This window comes from Carcharhinus amblyrhynchos, chromosome 7 (genome assembly GCF_965287045.1).
Source record: "Carcharhinus amblyrhynchos chromosome 7, sCarAmb.v2.hapA, whole genome shotgun sequence".
In the NCBI taxonomy this organism is placed as follows: domain Eukaryota; kingdom Metazoa; phylum Chordata; class Chondrichthyes; order Carcharhiniformes; family Carcharhinidae; genus Carcharhinus; species Carcharhinus amblyrhynchos.
Genome location: NC_137330.1, coordinates 69,228,564 through 69,252,547, shown reverse-complemented (window position 1 = coordinate 69,252,547; position 23,984 = coordinate 69,228,564). Strand labels below are relative to the sequence as shown.

The following is a 23,984-nucleotide window of genomic DNA, read 5'->3' as shown; positions in this document are numbered from 1 at the left end:
ACAAAAGCCATCTCGTCACTCTGAAGTTTGGGGGGGGGTTTGCTGTGGAGGGGGTTGTTGCAGATGGAGAGGAACACATGTAGAGGTTAAGGAATGCTGCTTGCCCCTAGTAGATCAACAGTCACTGTCCATAACCCCCCATTCCTCCAACCGTGTGCTCCCCACAGTCACAGCCCCTCCAACTTCTTCACCCAGAGAATGAAGAAGCAATTAGATATAGCTCTTGGAGCAAAGGGGATCAAAGGATATGGGGCGAAGGAGAATCAGGCTATTCAGTTGGATGAGTAGCCATGATTATAATGAATGCTGGAGCACGCTCAAGGGGCTGAACAGCCTACTCCTGTTCCTACTTTCTATATTTCTATGTGGCAAGGGGGTGGGGGAGGTGGGGAGCTGGTGGTGGCAGGCATTAATAATAATTAAATTCATTAAAATCTATTTAAATGCGGTTCCTGTCCTTTGTGGGCATGAACCTTGTGGCATCACCGATGAGGAGATGGGGAAAATTGATCTCTCCAAAGAGAATTATGTTTCACAAGTCTTTCCAGATTTTTTGTTTGCATTCCTCTGATGGGGAATGTGAGTCGAAAACTTCCCCTAAAGTCCCTGGTTTTCTTTTGAATCAGCTGAGTTTGGTGTCCAACAACAGAATTTATACCTTTGTCCTATTTAATCCACCAATGAGATACATTGAATATCACTGACTGACCAGAGAGTTGTCCAGGCAGGACAAAATGCTTGATTCCATAGAGGATCATACTGCCAGAGCATTGATATAGTCTACTCGCTTGGGTGAAAGCAAGTTGACGCCCAGACTTCAGTCTGATCAAAAAAATCTCCTTTCCACTAATCATAGAACCATCAAATCCACACAGTGCAGAAAGAGGCCAGTCAGCCCATCACGTCTATATCAACTCTCTGAAGGAGCATCTTAATCTGGCCATCTCCTCCACCCTATACCTGTAACCCCACACATTTACCATGGCTAATCCACCTAACCTACACATCTTTGGACACTAAAAGGGCAATTTAGCATGGCCAATCTGCCCCATCCAATCCAAGGATTTATCAAATTAGAATCACATTTTATCACCATCTCTAGTCTAGTTAGACAGAAAGGAAATTGCATTGATGTAGTGCCTTTCACAACCACAAGGTAGCTCAAAGCTTTTTACAACCAATGTAGTCAATGCAGTGATGTAGGAATTGCTGCAATGTACCAACAGCAAGATTCCACAAATAGCAATGTGTTGACTATCTAACAATAGCTTTTAGCGATATTAATGGAAAGGTAACATTTGGAGTGGGACAAGAAACCACAGCCTCCTGACTCAGAGAGAACGCTTTCACTGAACTCTAGCTGGCACAAATTATGTCTTTGAATGGTATGACAAAACAAAATTTGAAATTTTATCAGCATATTAAATTAACGTTAATGATGCAGCTACTTTTCTGATAAGTGCTTTCAGTTAGAGAATGGGAGCAGCAGTGTCTATGAATAGGAAAACTGTACTTTGACATTATTGCCCAGCTTTTATAGAAACTTGCTAACTGTTTTTTATTGCCGAATGCTGTTCATACTATTTGGCTAACTGACCATTTTATGTCCTTTTCAAATCCCTCACCACTTTCCTCCACCTAATCCAATTCAGCTTTAAACATATTCAAACTTATTGAGATTTACAGGATGCTGCGAGGCCTGGATGGAGTGGATGTGGAGAGGATGTTTCCACTCCTAGGAAAAACTAGAACCAGAGAGCACAATCTCAGGCTAAAGGGACAATCCTTTAAAACAGAGATGAGGAGGAATTTCTTCAGCCAAAGAGTGGTGAATCTGTGGAACTCCTTGCCTCAAAAGGCTATAGAGGCCAGGTCTTTAAGACGGAGATGGATAAGTTCTTGATTAATTGGGGGATCAGGGGTTATGGGGTAATGGCAGGAGAATGGGGATGAGGAAAAAAATCAGCCATGATTGAATGACGGAGCAGACTTGATAGACTGAATGGCTTAATTCTGATTCTATGTCTTACGGTCTTATGGTCAAAGGCCAATTCTTCACTGCTGTCTGGGGAAGAGAATTCCAATGATTAACCACCCTCAGGAAAGAAATTGATCCTCATATCCATCTACAATGGGAGACCCCTTATTCTGGAACTGTACCTGCTAGTTTCAGATTCCTCCACCAGCAGGAATATTGTCTGGCATTTACCTTTTTTAAGCCTCCTCAGAATTTTATATTTTTAAATAAGATCACTTCTCATTCTTCTGAATTCCAATGGCTATAAACCCAACCTGCTCAACCTGTCTTCACAAGACAATTCCTTCATCCCTGTCAAGTGAACCTTCTCTGTTTACAATGCAAGTATATTCCTGCTTAGGTAAAGGAGGCCAAAATGGTACAATATACTCCAGGTGCAGTCAGAGAGACTTCCCAACATCAGGGATAAGAGTGCCAAAGATTTTTTTCTTTTCGTTACAAGGAATTATGTAACTATGTTGTCCTTTGATGCAGAAGCAGAGGCCAGATCTTAAGAGCTTCCACAGCTGAGGTGTCCTGCTCAAGAATTTTGTCCAGATTTTGCTCTGGAGATTCATTCACAGTTGGATGTGGTGTTGTCTTATCTTTTTTATCTGACACCATCATCCAATAGTCTGTAGCAGGTAGCTTCACACTGAAGCAAGTGCCACTACTAACAGAAGTGTTGTAGGGAAGTCATAGGTTCTTCATTTCTTGAAAGTCCACATGAATTTTGTCATTCTTCTTCTCATCAGTTGTTCAAATCTCAGATGCTGAATACCTTTTTCATCCTTAATACAGATAGAATCTGTAACAGTAAAGGGGGCTACAGAAAAGAGTTGTAAATAGTTTAAGAAATGGTTTAACATTGTTTTTAAGAAGTAGACATGATACTTTAGGGGAGGTGTAGTTTAATGAGTTGATTCTTATAGTATTGTGATAGTTATGTATATCAGGATGTAACAGTGACACCAGCAATCATGTAACAGAAAGAGGGATAGTCTGCACAGAAGAAGGATGTACTTGTCTCCTAGCTTATCTTGTATCTAGTGTTAAGAAAGCAGTTTTGAAGTAACTATCCTGAGTCAGACTAGAGTTACTCATGGTAAGATGGAAACCTTCCTGATGTAGGTTAGGCCATGAGACTCTTCCTCAAGGGTCTGCTTTGTCCTAGTGTGTGTCAAGCTTTTGAGTGTTCATCACAACCTGGCTTGTCCGTTGTGGGCGTTGGGGAGGAAAGGTGTGAGTTATTTGTCACTGAATATGTCAACTCTAACCTGCTGTTGTAACTACAGTACTGGTGTAACTGAATCAAGTAAGTTTCTGCTTTATTCATTCATGGGACATGGGCATCATTGGCTGACCACTGTTTATTGCCCATCCCTAATAGTCCTTGAACTGAGTGGGTTACTCATCCATTTCAGAGGGCAGTTAAGAGTCAACCACATTATTATAGCCCTGGAGTCACACGTAGGCCAGACCAGGTAAGAACGGCAGATTTCCCTCCCTAAAGGATGTTAGTGAACCAGATCAATGGGTGGCCCCTGGGATGTTCATGGCTGTGGGGAGGGGGATTCAGCAATGGTTATTCAATGCCAAGGAGAAATAATTAGATTCTTTCTTGTTGGAACAGGTACTTGTGTGGTGAGAATGTTCCTGGCCATATGACCGCAGCACTTCAAAAAAGCAGCTCTCACCACACTCTCAAGGGATGGGCAGTAAATGTTGACCTTATCAGCAACATCTGCATTATATGAATGTCCCTGAATCCAAAATGGAACATTTCAGCAATTACCATCCAATGTGTTGCCCATTTGAAGAATAATACAACGCAAAGCATATTAAAAGTGAAATAATTCTACAGTACCAGTACTATGTATATTTAAGTCACTTTACTACTAAGCTCGTTGTTGTGGTGTAACCTTCTCTTCATTTATTATTGAAATGTCCAATTATAAATGTTCCCTGAACTGAAATATTACTGCACAGCAGTACAGACAAACAATGAGGAACAGGAGGTAGAGAATACTTCCTCTCTCTATCTGTGATAAAATCCGGTCCCAGCCTCTACCTGGTCACTCTGAATCAGCCTCTACCTGATCAATCTGAATCAGCTTCTACCTGATCAATCTGTACCAGCCTCTACCTGATCAATCTGTACCAGCCTCTACCTGATCAATCTGTATCAGCTTCTACCTGATCAATCTGTATCAGCCTCTACCTGATCAATCTGTATCAGCCTCTACCTGATCAATCTGTATCAGCCTCTACCTGATCAATCTGTATCAGCTTCTACCTGATCAATCTGAATCAGCCTCTACCTGATCAATCTGTATCAGCCTCTACCTGATCAATCTGTACCAGGTCATGAAGGGGGACCCATGGGGAGCCCCAGTGCTCCAACGCTGGCGATTCATGTTGGAGAGAGGGTGGGGAAACATGTTGCCAATAACTGGGGAGGGTGTCCTGATGTCCGTTGGGGGAGGGAGGGGATCTTCCAGTGCACTGTGATATCAGGCATCCTTTCACCAGCGTGTTTAGGTCCTGTCCCTCCCAGAACTGGCACGCAACTCACCAGTTTCTCCAAAAATGTGTGGGACAATTGCCGTCCATTTTTCTTGCCACTATTTGCCATTTTTTGTGAAAATTCCAGCCAAAATTCCCTGGTTTTTGTGTGATGTGAATGTTACTTCAGCCCATTTATTGAATGTTTTCCAACTTTTGCTGGATATCAAACCAATAAATTGTGCCTGCTAACAGAGTACTTGCTGTTCCTAGGCAGATGTGTGTTGTATTTATTTGGTTAAACTCATGTTTCTTTCTGATGCAAATCTTGTGGCAGAAACCAGGAAGGAGGACAGCAGACAATTTCATTGTTAGACTTAAGGTACCAAAGCATCTGGGGGTCTGGGTCACAAAGAACAAAAGGTGCTTTGGTACCATAAGTCTAACAATGACAATTGTCTGCTCTCCAGCTTGATGAAATGACCTTGCACAAGTGTTCAGGTTCCTGAGTTATCAAATCTAGGGAAGTGCTGCTTATGGTGGTGGTCTTATGGAGAGGGTGGTAATGGAGGTGACTTGTTGCGAATGCATAGCAATCTAGAGAAATAGCAACATCACTCACTAACAGGCCTTGGTGGCCTCTGTTCCTGGCTTCCATGTCATACTGCTTGCTGAGTTGAGTGAGTGCTCCATGTCCAAATGCAGCAAGAAATGGACAGTAGACAGGCTTGGGCTGACAAGTGACAAGTAACATCTGCACCATGCAACTGCCAGGCAATGACCATGTCCAACATGACAGAATCTAATCATCTGCTCTTCACATTCAATAGCATCACCATCTCTGATTCCTCCACTATCAACATCCTGGGTGTTACCATTGACCAGAAACTGAACTGAACATACATATAAAAAAATCACCATCTAGAAGGACAAAGGCAACAGACACATGGGAACACCAGTATCTCAAAGTTTCCCTTTAAGCCACTCGCTATCCTGACTTGGATATAGTGCTGTTCCTTCATTGTTGCTAGGTCAAAACCCTGGAGTTCCCTCCCTGTCATCATTGTGGGTATACCTACACCATATGGGCTGCAGGGATTCAAGAAGGCAGCATCTTAAGGGCAATTGGTGATGGACAATAAATGGTGGCCTAGCCAGCAATGTCCATTCATTCTGTGAATTTATTTTGAAAATATACTCATGGCAGTAGTGGAATTGTGAAAGACAGTACCCATCTGCTTATTTGGGAAAGTTTGTCAGTACCCCGGACCAATGTGGCTTTGTTTATTGTCCATAGAGTGCACATCAAAATATCAAACTTTTCCAGAAAATAATTTGGCAACTAATTTACAATATTGCTTTAAAAAATTTATATTTAAATAGCAAATTCACTAGCAGCCTAAGCAAATGTCTGGATGTTCATTAATAAAGCTGTTTGAGGAGATAACAAAAAACAGTTAATATAAAGGTATGTATGCAATAAATGATTTGAGAAAAAGTCCGCTTTGTTATGGGACGTTAACAATCTTTTTAATTCCTTATAATTGATTTATCTCTCCAGCTTACTGTGTTCTTTACATTTTCTGACAATTATGGCACCTGACTCAAATGTCAAAGTGAGGACTCATGAAGTTGAAAAAGCCAATGAAGTCTATGGCCTTACCGGGGAGTGGATGACAGACAAGTGAAACATTAGGAACTGACTGTATACAAACTAAATTCCAAAGAAGCTGATTAAACAAGAACGTGTAGGCTGAGGAGGAGAGTGACATGAGGCACAAAGGCCTCAGTTAGAATCATAGAACCATACAATGCAGAAGATGCCCTTCAGCCCATCAAGTCTGCACCAACACATGACAAACATCTGACCTCCCAACTAATCCCATTTACCAGCACTTGACCCATTGCCAAGTGCTCATCCTGGTACTTTTTAAAGGATGTGAGGCAATCTGCCTCAAACCCTCCCAGGCAGCATATTCCAAACTGTCACCACCTTCTGGGTGAAAAAGATTTTCCTCATTTTCCCCTAATACTCCTACCTCTCACCTTGAACCTGTGCCCCCTCGTGACTGACCTTTCAACTAAGGGAACAGCTGCTCCTTTTCTATTCTGTCCATATCCCTCATAGTTTTGTACACCTTGATCAGGCCCACTCAGTCATCTCCGCTCCAACGGAAAAATCCAAGCCTATCTAACCTCTTTTCATAACATAAATGTTCCATCCCAGGCAGCATTCTGGTGAATCTCCTCTGTACCTCCTCCAGTGCAATCACATCTTTCCTATAATGTAAAGACCAGAACTCTACTCTGCAGATCAAAACAGTACTCTAGCAGCAGCCTCACCGAAGTATGATAAAACTCCAACATGACCTCCCTGCTTTTATAATCTATGCCTTGATTAATAAAGTAAGAAGTCTCACAAAACACAAATGAACACAAGTCCTCACTCACCTGATGAGGGAGCAGCACTCCGAAAGCTTATGCTGCTAAATAAACCTGTTGGACTTTAACCTGGTGTTGTGAGACTTCCTACAACAGAGCCAATTTTGTACCCACTTGATCAAATTACCCTGTATCCCTGTGCATTTGCCTTTTTCATATGTATCCCATGTGGGATCTTATCAAAGGCTTTGCTGAAATCCATATAAACTACTTCTAATGCAATCCCCTCGTCTACACACTTGGTCACCACCTTAAAAAAATCAATCAAATTTGTTAGGCATGATTCCCTCTGATGAAGCCATGCTGACTATACCTGACCAAGCCTTGTTTCTTCAAGTGGAGATATAGGTTCTCTTTCAGAATTTTCTCCAATAGATTTCCTACTACTGACTTGGTCTGTAGTCCCCTGGCTTACATCTGCAACATTGCTAAAATAACAGAATTGCATAAACTGTTCTCCAGTCCTCTGGCACTTTCCCTGTGGCCAGAGAGAAATTTGGCCCAGAGATCCTGCAATCTCCTCCCTTGTCTTCTATAGCAGCCTGGGACACAATTCTTCTAGCCATGGAGATCTGTCCACTTTTACAGCTGCCACGGTGGCTCAGTAGTTAGCAATGCTGCCTCACAACACCAGGGACCCAAGTTCAATTCTCTGCTTGGGTCACTGTCTGTGTGGAGTTTGCACATTCTTCCCGTGTGGGTTTCCTCCAAGTGCTCCAGTTTCCTCCCACAGTCCAAAGATGTGCAGGTTAGGTGGATTGGCCACGACAAATTGCCCCTTAGTGTCAGGGGGACTAGCTAGGGTAAATGCATGGGGTTACGGGGATAGGGCCTGAGTGGGATTGTTGTTGGTGTGGACTCGATGGACCATATGGCCTCCTGTACTGTAGCGTTACTATGAGAATGACCTTGTCTTTCCCTATGTCACTTCGTTCAAGAACTTGGCAGACTCTCTGAAATCCATGCCTTCATTCTCATTCTCTTGGGTGAAGACGAATGTGAAGAATTTGTTCAACGTTTTACCAATGTCCTCTGGCTCCATCCACAGACTGTCCCTTTGGTTCCTCATGGAATCAATTCTTTCCCTGGTTATCCTTTTCCCATTGACGTTACTTTTACACCTTGCCAAAATCTGCCTACGTATCTGTTCCTCTATCTCCCGCTGGATGGTCTATAGTAAACTCCCAACATTGTGACTATACTTTTCCTATTCCTGAGCTCTACCCATATTGCCTCACTGTATGAGCCCTCCGAGATGTCCTCCCGGAGTACAGTTGTGATATTCTCCTTAACCAGTAGTGCAACTCCCCCACCCCTTTTACATCCCCCTCTATCCCACCTGAAACATTCGTATCCTGGAATGTTAAGCTGCCAATCCTGTCCTTCCCTTAACCAGATCTCTGTAATGACAACAACGTCATAGTTCCTGGTGCTAATCCAAGCTCTAAGTTCATCTGCCTTACTTATTACACTTTTCACATTGAAACAGATGCACTTCAGTCCACCAGACCCTCTTTGATTAGCAATCCATCCTGCCTGCTGTTTCTCTGAGTCTTACTGGGCCTACATTCTGGTTTCCCTTCAGCTAACTCACTTTTGCTTTTGTTCCCACTCCCCTGCCAAACTAGTTTAAATCCTCCGGTGTGACAGTAGCAAACATCTCGGCCAGACTATTTATGCCCTTCTAGTTTAGGTGCAACCCATCTTTCTTGTACAGGTCCTATCTGCCCCGGAAGAGACCCCAATGGCCTAGATATCTGAAACCCTCCCTCCTACACCAGCTGATTAGCCACGTGTTGAGCTGCACTATCTTCCTATTCCTAGCCTCACTAGCACGTGGCACAGGGAGTAATCCTGAGATTATATCCCTAGAGGTCCTGCTTTTTAACTTTCTATCTAACTCCGTAAACTGCTGCTGCAGGATGTCATCACTCCTTCTACTTATGTCATTAGTACCGATATGTACCACGACCTCTGGCTGTTCACTCTCTCCCTTCAGAATGCTTTCAGTCCGTTCAGAGACATCCTGGACCCTGGCACCAGGGAGGCAACATACCATCCTGGAGTCTCTTTCACATCCACAGAAATGCCTATCTGCACCCCGAACTATAGAATCCCCTATAAACATTGCTCTAGTCTTCTTTGTCCCTCCCTGCTTAACAACAGAGTCAGCCGTGATGCCACTGTTTTGGCTGCTGCTCCTGTTATCCCCTGATAGCCCAACTCCCCCAATAGTATCCAAAACTTGTATACTGTTTTGGATACATTGAAACATTGTAAAACTCTTAAGGACTTTAAGAGGGTAAATGGTGAGAAAATGCTCCCTGGCCAGCAAGTCCAGAACTAGAGGTTAGTCTGAGATTAAGTGGTTGACTAGGTTAATATTGTTCTCGCTGGAGTTCAGGTGAATGAGGGGGGATGTCGTAGAGACTTATAAAATTCTAACAGGAGTAGACAGGGTAGATGCAGGGAGAATATTCCCAATGAGTCCAGAACCAGAGGTCACAGTCTGAGGGTTCAGGGTAGACTATTTAGGATAGAGATGAGGACATATTTCTTCACCCAAAGAATGGTGAGCCTGTGGAATTCGTTATCACAGGAAATAATTGATGCCAAAATATGGAATGTATTCGGGAGGGAGCTGGATATAGAACTTGTGGCGAATGGGATCAAAGGTTATGGGGAAAAAGCAGGATTAGGCAAGTCATATGGATGATCAGCCATCATCATAATAAATGGAGGAGTAGGCTTGGAGGACCTAAAAGGCCTTCTCCTGCTCCTATCTTCGATGCTTCTATGTTTCTAAACTATTTCAGACTGAGATGAGACTAAACCTCTTCACTCAAATGTTTGTGAACCTTTGGAATTCCCAGAGTGTTGTGGGTGCTCAGTCATTGAACCTATTCAAGACAGAGATGAACGGATTTTTGAATATTAAGATAAACCAAAGGAATGACAGTTTGCAAAGTTGTGGAGGTCAACTAAGATCTTATTGAAAGATTGAGGAGCCAAAGTGCCTATTCCTGCTCTTATTTCTTATATTCTTATATCCATTCATCAGTACAACTGACATTGATGGGAATAAAAAAACAATTAAGTCTTTAAGTGCCTTCCTTACTGGCTAGAAATTGCTATTAGTGCTATTATCCTACAACTGTTTAATGTGATGTGTTAAATTCATCCATCATAATTAAAATAAGCCATTAACCAACTTGAGAAAAGTCAGTTAAAGTGCATTTTAAAATAGTGGCGAGAGGAATTTGATACTACAGCTCCGCCCCGCTGAATGATAGTAAAAGCAGATAGGAGTGGTGTTACATTAAAATTCAGTTTAGCACAAGTACTCAGTTCATATCCAGCTTGACGTGTTCACGAAATGGTGAACATGTTTTCCACACTTGTCATGCTCTCAGTTTCTTGCTGGGCTTCACTAATCCACCCAGTCAGTCTTTGCAACATCCTTGATGATATTGTAGCAGCCAGAGCCCCAGGAGACATCATCATCGGAGGACTGTTTCCAGTCCACGACAAGGTAGAACATTTAGATAGCCGGACTCAACCAGGAAGATTATATTGTTCAGGGTAGGTTTTGCACCATTATTAATTGGTATAATTATTATTTGATGTAATATTTGTTATAACTAACTCTGTCTCTCTTCAGACTGTGCTTATTTCCAATTGAGCTGGGTGAGATTTTTAAAGGAATGAAGGAAAAAGGAGGACAGAAGGAAAGACATTTGTATTTTTATTGTGCTTATTAAGAGCTCAGGGTCCCAAAGCACTTCAAAGCCAAGGGAGATCTTTTGACGTGTAATTTACTAATCCTCTTCTTAACCTAATTCAGCTACTAGAGAGCCGACACTAACTAAAAATAAGTTCTACTTAAAGTCTTTAATTATTGTACAAGAATGACAGTGTCAGTAGAATCTGAGCAGAGGCCAGAGGGATTGTGGTAGATGAGGAACACAATAGTTCAATAAAAAAATTAAGATAAGGTGGCATCTATTGAATATTTTGCACTAGTGAGGGTAAAAGAAAGTGAAGTTGTGTGACTAGACTCCTAAAGTAACAACACAACATCTACCCAAATATATAACAGTACCAGCCTCCCACTGAGTGGTTAGGCAAAAATTGTCATTTAAGAACGACAGCAGTCAATTTACTTACACCAAGGTCTCATAAACAATAATCTGATAAATGACCAGATAATCCATTCTGATGTTGGTTAAGCGATAAATGTTGAACTAAGTGCTTGGAGGGCTACTCTGCTCCTTTTTCAGTAGTACCATGACACGTTTAAATTCCACCCGTAAGGACAGCCAGAACCTCAGTTTAGAATCTAACCTGAAATTCAGCACCTCTGATAGTGTGGTAGTTGAGAACCACTTTGTTAATACCTGTTAACAGAACCCACTGGGAGCTATCTGAATGTTACCTTCGATTGTAAAATAATGAGGAAAACCATTTGCAAATATCGCTGTAATAGCTCTGCAGTCAATTCCATTACAAATACATAATAGTCTATCTACATCTTGCATACAAGTCACCGTCACCAATGTAGTAGTTTCAATAAAGCAGAAAATATAAATTGAAAAATTAAAATCTCAAGCAGTATTCAGTAACAATGGCAGCAGGGAAGTAATGAGGTCCTCTATTTTGTTTTTGCGAAAACTGATGCCAATCTGAGTCATACAACACCTAAGGCTGTGCATTGTTGTGCTTAGAAACAAAAGCTATTTTTACTGTTGCAAACACACAAGTTCTGTGGATCATTTGAGAAACATTAGTTTGAGCTATAGTAGAATTGTAAGTATGCAAAGCAGCTCTCCAAGTGAATGAAACAAAATCAAGCCATTCTTGCAAACTTCAGAAACTTTTACAAGTAAGCCTCAAGGCAGTGGGAGGAAGCAATTGTACTTCCTGCTAGAATTTGGCTGTTTACATTTAGGTATTCGGCATTGTGCTCTATTGCGTTATCTTTTTGTTTCCTCCACTCAAATACAAATACCTACAGGGGTCTGTGCATTTATGTGAGCATCATGTAAGGCTTGAGGACAGTAACTTCTGCTGAAAGCAAAAGCAGCTTTACGGAATCAATAAATATTGTGGAAATACCGGCGTTAGACTTGGGTAAACACAGTAAGAAGTCTCACTACACCAGGTTAAAGTCCAACAGGTTTATTTGTGGCACAAGCTACTAGCTTTTGGAGAGCTGCCCCTTCATCAGGTGCGTGGGATTCAGTTCACAAACAGGGCGTATAAAGACACAAACTCAATTTACAAAATAACGGTCGGAATGTGAGTCTTCACAGGTAATCAAGTCTTAAAGGTACAGACAACATGCGTGGAGGAAGGGTTCAACACAGGTTAAAGAGATGTGTATAGTCTTCAGCCAGGATAATTAGTGAGATTTTGCAAGCCCAAGTTACAGATAGGGGGTTACAGATAGGGTGACATGAACCCAAGATCCCAGTGAGGTTGTCCTCGTGTGCGTGGAACTTGACTATCATTCTCTGCTCAGAGACTCTGCACTGTCGTGTGTTGTGAAGGCTGCCTTGGAGAATGCTTACCTGAAGATCAGAGGCCGAAAGCCTGTTAATTCTGAAGTGTTTCCCAACAGGAAGAGAACACTCTTGCCTGGTGATTGTCAAGCAGTGTTCATTCATCCATTGTCATAGCATCTGCATGGTCTCCCCAATGTACCATGTCTAGGGACATCCTTTTCTGCAGCATATCAGGTAGACAACGTTGGCCAAGTTGCAAGTGCATGTATTGTGTACCGGGTGGATGGTGTTCTCACATGAGATGATCCGGCACATCTTGCAGAGGTTTCTTGGGCACGGTTGTGTGGCGTCATGATCACTATTCTCCTGAAAGCAGGGTAGTTTGCTGCGGACAATGGTCTGTTTGAGGTTGTGTGGTTGTTTGAAGGCAAGGAGTGGGGGTGTGGGGATAGCCTTGGCTAGACATTCATCTTCATCAATGACATGTTGAAGGCTCCAGAGAAGATGACGTAGCTTCTCCACTCCAGGGAAGTACTGGACGATGAAGGGTACTCTGTCTGCCGTGTCCAGTGTTTGTCTCCTGATGAGGTTGGTGCGGTTTCTTGTTGTGATGCGTCGGAACTGTCAATTGGTGAGTCAAACACCATATCCTGTTCTTATGAGGGCATATTTCAGCATCTGGAGGTGTCTGTTGATCCTCCTCATCTGAGCAGATCCCGTGTATACAGAGGGCTTGTCCGTAGGGGATGGCTTCTTTAACGTGTTTAGGATGGAAGCTGGAGAAGTGGAGCATCTTGAGGTTATCCGTGGGCTTGCGGTACAGTGAGGTGCTGAGGTGACCGTCCTTGATGGGGATGCATGTGTCCAAGAATGCAGTCGATTCTGGAGAGGAGTCCATGATGAGTCTGATGGTGGGATGGAACATGTTGATGTCATCATATAGTTGTTTCAGTGATTGTTCGCCATAGTCCAAAGGAAGAAAATGTCATCGATGTATCTAGTGTATAGCATCAGTTGAAGGTCCTGTGCGGTGAAGAGGTCTTGTTCAAACCCATGCATGAAGATGTTGGCAAATTGAGGTGCGAATTTGGTCCCCTGGCTGTTCTGTGTGTCTGGATGAAAAACTGATTGTTGAAGGTGAAGACGTTGTGGTCCAGGATGAAACGGATGAGTTGTAAAATTGCATCTGGAGAATGGCAGTGTTGGCGTTGAGTACTGAGGCAGTTGCAGCAATGTCATCATCGTGGGGGATGCTGGTGTAGAGTGCTGAGACATCCATTGTGACTAGGAGTGTCCCTGGTTATCTTCAGGAGGAGGCCTCATGAAGATACACAAAAGGCAAACACACCTAGCTGTCCCATCGTATTGGGCAATGGACCCTGTGAGAGAACCTCTCCAGCTACATCGAGGGCATCCTGAAACCCATTGTACAAAGAACCCCCAGATTTTGTCACGACACTACGGACTTCCTACAGAAACTCAGCACACATAGAGCAGTTGAACCAGAAGCACTCCTTGACACAATGGATGTCTCCACACTCTACACCAGCATCCCTCACGACAATAGCATTGCTGCAACTGCCTCAGTACTCAACGCCGACAACTGCCAATCTCCAGATGCAATTTTACAACTCATCTGCTTCATCCTGGACCACAATGTCTTCACCTTCAACAACCAGTCCTTCATCCAAACACATGGAACAGCCATGGGGACCAAATTCACACCTCAATATGCCATTATCTTCATGCACAACAGTTCAAACAAGACCTCTTCACCACACAGGACTTTCAACCGATGCTATACACTAGATACATCAACAACATTTTCTTCCTTTGGACTCATGGCGAACAATCACTGAAACAACTGTATGATGACACCAACAAGTTCCATCCCACCATCATGGACTACTCTCCGGAATCGTTTGCACTCTTGGACACACATATCTCCACCAAGGACGGTTACTTTAGCACTTCACTGTACCACAAGCCCACGGATAACCTCACAATGCTCCACTTCTCCAGCTTCCACCCTAAACACATTAAAGAAGCCATCCCCTACGGACAAGCCCTCCATATATACAGGATCTGGTCAGATGAGGAGGATCGCAACAGACACCTCCAAACGCTGAAAGATGCCCTCATAAGAACAGGATATGGCGCTCAACTCACTGATCAACAGTTCTGACATGCCACAGCGAAAAACTGCACCAATCTCCTCAGAAGCCAAACATGGGACACGGCAGACAGAGTACCCTTGGTCATCCAGTACTTCCTTGGAGCAGAGAAGCTATGACATCTTCTCCGGAGCCTTCAACATGTCATTGATGAAGATGAACATCTCGCCAAGGCCATCCCCACACTCCCACTTCTTGCCTTCAACCTACTGCACAAACTCAAACAGGCCATTGACCGCAGCAAACTACCAGCCTTCAGGAGAACAGTGACCACGGCACCACACAACCCTGCCACAGCAAACTCTGCAATACGTGTCAGATCATCAACACGGATGCCATCATCTCACGTGAGAACACCATCCACCAGGTACACGGTACATACACTTGCAACTCAGCCAATGTTGTCTACCTGATATGCTGCAGGAAAGGATGTCCTGAGGCATTGAGGAGAGAATGCAGATGCTACGACAATGGATGAATGAACGCCGCTCGATAATCATTAGGCAGGAGTGTTCTCTTCCTGTTGGGGAGCACTTCAGCGGTCCACGGGCATTCGGCCTCTGATCTTCGGGTAAATGTTCTCCAAGGCGGCCTTCACGACACACGACAACTCATTGCCGCTGAGCAGAGACTGATAGCCAAGTTCTGCACACATGAGGACAGTTTCAACCGGGATCTTGGGTTCATGTCACACTATTTGTAAGCCCCACGACTTGCCTGGGCTTGCAAAATCTCACTAGCTATCCTGGCTGGAGACAATACACATCTCTTTAACCTGTGCTTAACCCTCTCTCCACTCTCATTGTCTGTACCTTTAAGACTTGATATCTATAAAGACTGGCATTCCAACCATTATTTTGTAAATTGAGTTTGTGTCTTTACATGCTCTGTTTGTGAACTGAAATCCCGTTCACCTGATGAAGGGGCAGCTCTCCGAAAGCTGGTGGCTTGTGCTACCAAATAAATGTGTTGGGCTTTAACCTAGTGTTGTGAGACTTCTTACCATCATTAAATGATCCAGTGCAGATCAGACTATTTGACCCATTCTTTTTCTGCCAGTTCTTTGAAAGCTCTGTCCAGTTAGTCCCAGTACTCTATTGCTTCCACATAGCACTTCAATCCTTTCTATATCAACGATTCCATTGAAAATTATTATGGAATCTCTTCCAAGCCCCTCCCAGATAATGCTTTTCTCAATGTAGCAACTCACTGCATAAAAAACTGACCTGTCTGCCTGATTCGGGTTCATAGAATCATAGCATCTTTATGATGCAAAGGGAAGCCATTCGGTCCATTAGCTCTGAACTGGCTGTCTGACAGTGCATTCCCCTGCCTTACCTCTGTAACCTTGCACATTCTTTCTTTGAAGATAACAACATAATTCCCTTTTGGTTATCAGCCTCCAATACTCCATCAAGAAGTTAATTCCAAACTCCAACTACCCTCTAGGTGAAAACAAAATCCTCATATCATTTATACTCCCTCTGGTTCTTGATGCTCTTTTGACCCTGTCCATACCCCTCAGGATCTTGAATACCTCTATCAAGCCTCCTCTCAGCCTACTTTTCAAAATGAAAACAGTTCCAACCTCACCAATCTATTCTCATAACTACAGTTGTTTATCCCTGGAAATATTCTTGTGAATCTCTGCTGTACTTTTAATGTCTTCACATCCTGCCTCAAGATGGCATCCAGAACTGTATGCCGTACTCCAGAAGAGGCCTAACTAGTGTCTTAAGCTCAACATGAGCTCCTTACTCTTGTATACAATGTTCCTATTAATAAAGCCTGAGATCCTATATTCTTTATTGACTGCTCTCTTAACATGCCCTGCCATCTTCAATGACTTAAGCACATGTACACCAAGGTCCCTCTGTTCCTGCAGCTCCTCTTGAATTACTCACTTTATTTTATGCTGCCTCTCCATATTTTTCCCATTAAATGAATCATCTCATACTTCTCTGCATTAAACTTCATCTGTCACTGATCTGCCCAATCCATCAACATGTCTTTCCTTTTGAAGTTCAGGATTAAGTTGAGCATACTTCTGATCTTTGCATCATCTGCAACTTTGAAGTCATGCCCTAACACTACAGCCCAAGCACTACAATCCATTAAAAACCAGGAAGAGCAAAGGTCCCAACACTGACCCCTGGGGAATTCCACCACAAATCTTCCTCTAATCTGAAAAACAACTATTTATCATTACTCCAGTTCCTGTCACTCAGCCAATTTCTTATCCAACTGCCTCATTTCCCTTTTATTCCACGAGCTGGAATTTTGCTCACAAGTCTGTTGTGAGTGGCACTATATGAAATCATTGAATAGAATCATAGAATCCCTACAGTGCAGAAGGGTCCATCTGGCCCATCAAGTCTGCACTGGCTCTCTGAGTAACCTATTCAGGCCCACTCCCCAGGTTTTTCACTTGCGTCTCTGCAATGTCCACTCTCACATCCCTCAGTACCCTTGGAGAGAGATTGGGTCTTATTAAAATTATCAGATAAACTAACAGTTAGAATAGTGGCATTTTCTTCAGCAAATCACCTAAAATACCTCACTTTTATTTCTGGAGAGTGTAGCTTGCTTGAAGGAACTAAAGATAGATTAAACTAGCTTGGTGTAAATTTCTTTCACGACTTTTTAACATTCTTTTTGAGTTTCATTATGTTCTGATACATAAACCTCTACCCTCGTTTCCTTGGATCTCAACAATAATAATTCTGAAAGGCTGCTTTACCTAATATTGGAGATGAAATTTCTAATTTGTTGTTTCAAAGAGGGAAAACAGTTTGTATGAAACCAAAAACAATAAGATTCTTTTCCCTCCACCATCCTTCTTTCCATTTTTTATTTCTTCTCTCCCAAAGGTGCAGACTTCTGCTGGGCAATTCATCTATAGTCACCTACTCTTATACCTGGCTTAGATGACAGGAAATTAATATGCAGACTTTGGGCTTGGGTATTAACAAAACTGATCTGGCATAAAATAGTGTTGAAAAATAAACTGCCTTGATTATCTTTTCTGATGAATGGCTCAGGATTATGTAAATCGGAAGTATTATTGACATATGTGTTACCCTCAGTACTTCCCAGATATTGTAATAATCTTTGTTTCAATGTTAATCCGTACCCCACAGCAGGTAGGTGAGGGTCAGAGTGGGGTTAAAAATGTCAATACAGGAAACATATCCCTAACTTGTCTTGCACATACCTGTTGCCTTTTATGAAGGTATAGTTTGTGTTATGTAAAGGTTTCAGTTTGGAAAAGATGACAAGGAGCATGACTTGAAGTTAATCATAGCTGTCTGGTTTTCCCAAGGTATGTATGAAACTTATAGTGAAAATAAGGTGAGAGCTTTTTACAGCGCTTCCTGAGGTCTTTGGGGAGTAGTAGTGCTCCACGCTGCTGCAACCTCCATCCCCAGCCCCTCGTGGAAGTCTTTTGGCTCCCAGTATGCTATCTGAAGCCTTTCTTTCCCTGTGTTGTAATAGCAAACTTCTCCTAGTCCAACTCCAATCTCTGGGCATTTTCTTTCATCAATCCCAACCACTTGCTCTCCTCTTTCCACAATGGCCTCTCTCCTCACAATCCCATCCAATCCCTGATCACCTTCTTGCTCCTTCACCCCTCCTGATTATCAGTGTCCATTTCCAAGGGCTTACCTAGAGGTTGGTTGCCATACATTTGGTCAAATGCCAGGTGGGAAATGGAAGAAATAATTATTGTCAAAATCAGCAGGACTTTATTATAATAACATCGCCATTAAAATGGTAAAGATCTCTATATCCCTGATCTTGCCATGTTTTGCTCAGTTTAATGTGTTCCCTGTGCCTTCTCTATCTTCCCACGGTTTTGAAAGGTTCCAAGCTCTTTATTCAACTTCAGCAACAAACATTCCTTTCTTCACTACTGTCAACAAACTGATTAATACGTTTGTTCTAATATCTTAACAAAAGCTTACACTTAAATAGCATCCTAACAGAGTAAAACATCTCAAGGCTCATCACAATCAAAATGTGCCATCAAATCCCAAAAGAAGTTGTTAGGACAGATGAACAAAAGCTTTGCCAATGAAGCAGATTTTAAGGGGCACCTTGAAAAAAGGAGAGAGAAAGGTGGAGGGACAGTTTATGAAGGGAATTTCAGAGCTCATGGCCTTGGCAGTTGGAGGTACAGTTACCAATTGTGGAGCAATTAAAATTGGGTATGCTTGACAAGACCAGGATTGGAGTAGTGCTGTGAATTTGGTGAATTGTAGAGCTGAAGGAGATTACAGAGATAAAGAGGGGCCAAGACATGGGTGGTTTCGATAACAAGGATGATCATTTTAAAATTGAGACATTGCCAGACCAGTAAATAATGCAGGTAATGCAGCATTTCAGAGCACTTTATAGAAATCCCAGAGAATGGTTGGAGACAAGGCTTCAGCTCAGTCCAAATCCGATGACTTGGTGCCTGAGAGACGTCTTCAAGATGCAGAGGCGCGCAGGTGAACATCTGGCAGAGTTGTCAGAGGCTGTCTGCAGCCTAGATGGAAGGATGGATGAGTCTGTCCATGTTCTTCTGATGTCATGGCTCTGATATACAAGCACACTGAAGTCTCCATAGAGAGGGTGACAGTCACCTTGGAGACACAGTTTCTGCTGAATCTGCTTTGGATCTACACATTATTGCTCCAGACATGGGTGCATTTTGGCAGTGGCTAGGTGAGAGGGGTTTGGGGCATGTCAACCACCCTCCAGGTGCCCCTTCCCCTCAAAGAGCCCCTGAGCGGTCATCAGGCAAACAAAGAACATAAGAACATAAGAAATAGGAGCAGGAGTAGGCCAACTAGCCCTTCGAGCCTGCCCCGCCATTCAATAACATCATGGCTGATCTGTCTTGGCTCAGTTCCACATTCCCGCCCTCTCCCCATAACCCTTAATCCCCTCTGTTATCAAAAACCCATCAACCCGCGTCTTAAAAATATTTAGCGAGGTAGCCTCCACCACTTCAACGGGCAGAGAATTCCAGAGATTCACCACCCTTTGAGTGAAGAAGTTCTTCCTCAACTCCATTCTAAACCGCCCCCCCTTTATCTTGAGGCTGTGCCCCCTAGTCCTACTGTCCTTTCTGAGTGGGAAGAGCCTCTTCACCTCTATCCTATCCATCCCATTCATGATCTTATACGTCTCAATGAGATCTCCCCTCATTCTTCTAAACTCTAACGAGTACAAGCCTAATTTATTCAGCCTCTCCTCATAGCTCAACCCCCTCAACTCCGGCATCAGCCTAGTAAACCTCCTCTGCACTCCCTCCAAGGCCAAAATATCCTTGCGTAAGTATGGCGCCCAAAACTGCACACAGTACTCCAGCTGCGGCCTCACCAATGCCCTATACAGCTGCAGCAAGACCTCCCTACTTTTATATTCAATCCCCCTCGCGATGAAGGCCAGCATCCCATTCGCCTTCCTGACCACCTGCTGCACCTGCAAGCTGGGTTTTTGCGACTCATGCACAAGGACCCCGAGGTCCCTCTGCACCGTCGCCTGCTGCAGTTTTTCTCCACGTAAGTAATAATCCTTCCTACCATTATTCCTACCAAAGTGGACCACCTCGCACTTGCCAACATTAAATTCCATTTGCCATTTCCTGGCCCATTTGCCCAGCCTATCTAGATCCTTCTGTAGACTCTCACCACCCTCCGCACAATTTGCCTTTCCACCAATTTTGGTGTCATCAGCAAATTTCGACACCCTACACTCGGTTCCCTCCTCCAGATCATCTATATAAATGGTAAATAGCTGAGGCCCCAGCACCGACCCCTGGGGCACTCCACTGGTCACCATCCGCCAATCCGAATAGCACCCATTGACCCCCACTCTCTGCCTCCTATTTGACAACCAGTCCTCTATCCACGCTAACACCCTACCCCCAACTCCATGCCCCCTTAGCTTCTGCAATAACCTCTTGTGAGGTACCTTGTCAAACGCCTTCTGAAAATCAAGAAAGACCACATCCACCGGCTCTCCTCTATCCACCGCCCTAGACACATCCTCATAGAACTCCAATAAATTTGTCAGACACGACTTCCCTTTAACGAAACCGTGCTGCGTCTGCTCTATCAAGCAGTTCCCCTCAAGATGCCTCGCTATTTCCTCCTTGATGACGGATTCTAACATTTTACCTATAACAGACGTTAAACTAACAGGCCTATAATTCCCCGCCTTTTGCCTGGCACCCTTCTTAAACAACGGCGTAACATTAGCCGCTTTCCAATCTTCCAGCACTTCCCGGAATCCAGCGACGTCTGGAAAATAACCACCAAGGCATCCACTATCACCTCCGCCATTTCTTTCAGGACCCTCGGATGCATTCCATCCGGTCCTGGGGACTTGTCCACAATCAGCCCCTCCAGTCTGCCAAGCACCACCTCTCTAGTAACAATAATGTCATCGAGACCCTCCAGTCCTACCACCTTTCCATCTCTAACATCCGGCAAATTATTCACGTCCTCCCCCGTGAAGACCGAAACAAAAAAGTTATTCAAGACCTCAGCCATTTCCCCGTCCCCTACCACTAAGTCCCCCTTCTAATCCTCTAAGGGACCAACGTTCACCCTAGCCAGCCTCTTCCTTTTTATATATTTATAAAAACTCTTGCTATCCTTTTTTATATTAAGCGCTAGACCAGCTTCATAGTTTCTCCTACCCTTCTTTATCAACTTCTTTGTCAATCTTTGTTGACATTTAAACCTCTCCCAATCCTCTTCTTGCCCACTACTCTTAGCTACTCTAAACGCCTCCGCTGTTAATTTAACACTTTCCTTCACCTCCTTCGTTATCCACGGCTTATTACCTCTCCTCCTACGGTCCTTTTTGACCATCGGAATAAATTTCTGCTGAGCACCAAGAAAGACCACCCCATTGACAATGGCACCCTTTCTCCCCCTGATGAGCCTCAGTGTCTGTAGCTCAGAGGCCAGCTCATCTACCTTGAGCTGGAGCTCCTCCAGCAACCTGCACTTACTGCAGACATGGTCACTGGGGAGGACCCTGGGGTCCACCAGTTCCCACATCATACAGAAACCACACATCACATGCCCCTCCATTATTCACTGTAGTAATGTTGAAAATTTCCACACGAACTCACCTGGCCCTTTTTCTCTCCAGCCCTTTTGTTATTAAGCCCTAAATGCTCACTCTACTTCCCTCTCACTCCGCTGCCCGCTCAGACGCTGCCCGCTGTCTACACCAGGCCTCCTTTTAAACCTAGCGCTGATTTAAAGCTGGCTGGCCCACAACTCCCTTCTAACCAGTCCCTCAGAATTCTTAAAGCAGTAAATACAATAAAATAAATGCTTTAAACAGTTCTACAAAGGACAAAGTGCTTTAAACTTATTTAAACAGGTTTTTAACAGGTAAAATCTTGGAGGAGCCAAGTGATCATCGCAGGGACATCCACTCAGGGTGGTCCAAGGGTGATCTGAAGTTGCAATTCACCTCTGCCAGTGATCCCATCAACTCCATTAGTTTTGGCTGAGAAAGGTGAGCCTGCACCAGAACAGGAAACCTGTGGCCCTCAAGACCTCAGGCCTCCAAAGTCATCTCAGATAATAGGGCATAGCTGTCAGGGGGTTGCCCCTATCTCCATTGCGATGTTGGGGCTGCACCTAGACGTGTGGTACAGTTGGAATAATTAAGAAGTATTGCACGCACTCTCTCGACAGGAATTTTCCTGCATTGCATATTGTTGTCATTTTTCTAAATATATAGAACATAGAACATAGAACATTACAGCGCAGAACAGGCCCTTCGGCCCACGATGTTGCGCCGACCAGTTACAAAACAATGACCCACTAGCCTATACCAATCCCTTTTCGTCCATAAACCTATCCAGAGATCTCTTAAACGCCCCCAAACTAGACGCATTTACAACTGCAGCAGGCAGGGCATTCCAATCCCTCACCACCCTCTGGGTAAAGAACCTACCCCTGACATCCGTCCTGTAGCTACCCCCCCTTAATTTAAAGCCATGCCCCCTCGTGCTAGCTTTCTCCATCCGAGGAAAAAGGCTATCACTATCCACCCTATCTAAACCTCTAATCATCTTATATGTTTCAATAAGATCCCCTCTTAGCCGCCTTCTTTCCAACGAAAACAACCCTAAATCCCTCAGTCTCTCCTCATAGGACCTCCCCACCATACCAGGCAACATCCTAGTAAACCTCCTCTGCACCCTCTCCAACGCCTCCACATCCTTCTTGTAATGCGGGGACCAGAACTGCACACAGTACTCCAAGTGCGGCCGCACTAGAGTAGTGTACAGTTGCAACATGACGCTGCGACTTCTAAATTCAATCCCCCTACCAATAAACGCCAAGACACCGTACGCCTTCTTAACAACCTTATCTACTTGATTCCCAACTTTCAGGGATCTATGTACACATACACCTAGATGTTGAATGTTGATATGTTGAATATGTTGATATGTTGAATCAACCTGTTTAATTAAATCAACATAAGATTTGACATGCTTAAAACTACTTGCACCAAAATAACACCATTTAGAAAATATATTCCAATATGTCTGACATCAATACATTAATATGGACCAAATATTTATGAAAAAAAGGATATATTCAAAGTTGGGAAAATATCGATTGTATTTTATATTCTCTCTAGATTTGACTATTCCACATTTCTCCACGCCCAGGCTATGATATATAGCATCGAACAGATAAACAATTCTACTTTATTACCGGGTGTCAAACTAGGATATGAAATTTATGATAGCTGCTCCGATGTCATCACTGCAATTCAAGCAACTACAAGGTTCATTTCTAAATTTAATTCCTCGGACACCAGAATCGAGGTTCACTGCAATTATACCAACTATATACCCAACGTAAAAGCAGTTGTTGGGGATATTTTCTCAGAAATATCGATTGCAGTTGCACGATTGTTGAATCTGTACCTTATTCCACAGGTATGTGTTTTTATTCTTTATTATCTGAAAAGAAACATTGTTTTGGATGTAGGCATTAGTAGCATGACCAGCATTTATTTCTATACCTAGTGATATTGTCACTAGACTAGTAATCCAAAGACCCAGCGTAATGTTCGGTGGATCAGGATTTGAATCCCATCATCGCGGTTGGTGAAATTTGAATTTGATGAAAAATTTAGAATTAAAAATCTACTAATGATCATGAACCCATTGTCAATTATCATAAAAGCTCATCTGTTCACTAATGTCCATTAGGGAAGGAAATCTGCCATCCTTACCTGGTCTGGCAAACATGTGACTTCAGACCCACAATGTGGTTGACTCTTAAAGGCCCTCTAAAATGATTGAGC

The 23,984-nt window shown here is 43.3% G+C and overlaps 1 protein-coding gene across 2 annotated transcripts in view; it reads left to right on the top strand.

The window, feature by feature from the left end:
- The window catches only part of LOC145345031 (G-protein coupled receptor family C group 6 member A-like), a 178,147-nt gene that overhangs the window by 139,757 nt on the left and 14,406 nt on the right, over positions 1–23,984 (top strand). The window contains exons 1-2 of one of the 2 annotated variants that reach the window (XM_080192555.1): positions 10,340–10,546; positions 23,310–23,613. In XM_080192555.1, coding sequence (XP_080048681.1) covers positions 10,341–10,546; positions 23,310–23,613 — 510 coding nt within the window. In that variant the 5' untranslated portion in view covers position 10,340. Of the gene's footprint in view, positions 1–10,339; positions 10,547–23,309; positions 23,614–23,984 lie in introns of those variants that run through there. The other variant, XM_080192556.1, reaches the window with a different exon arrangement.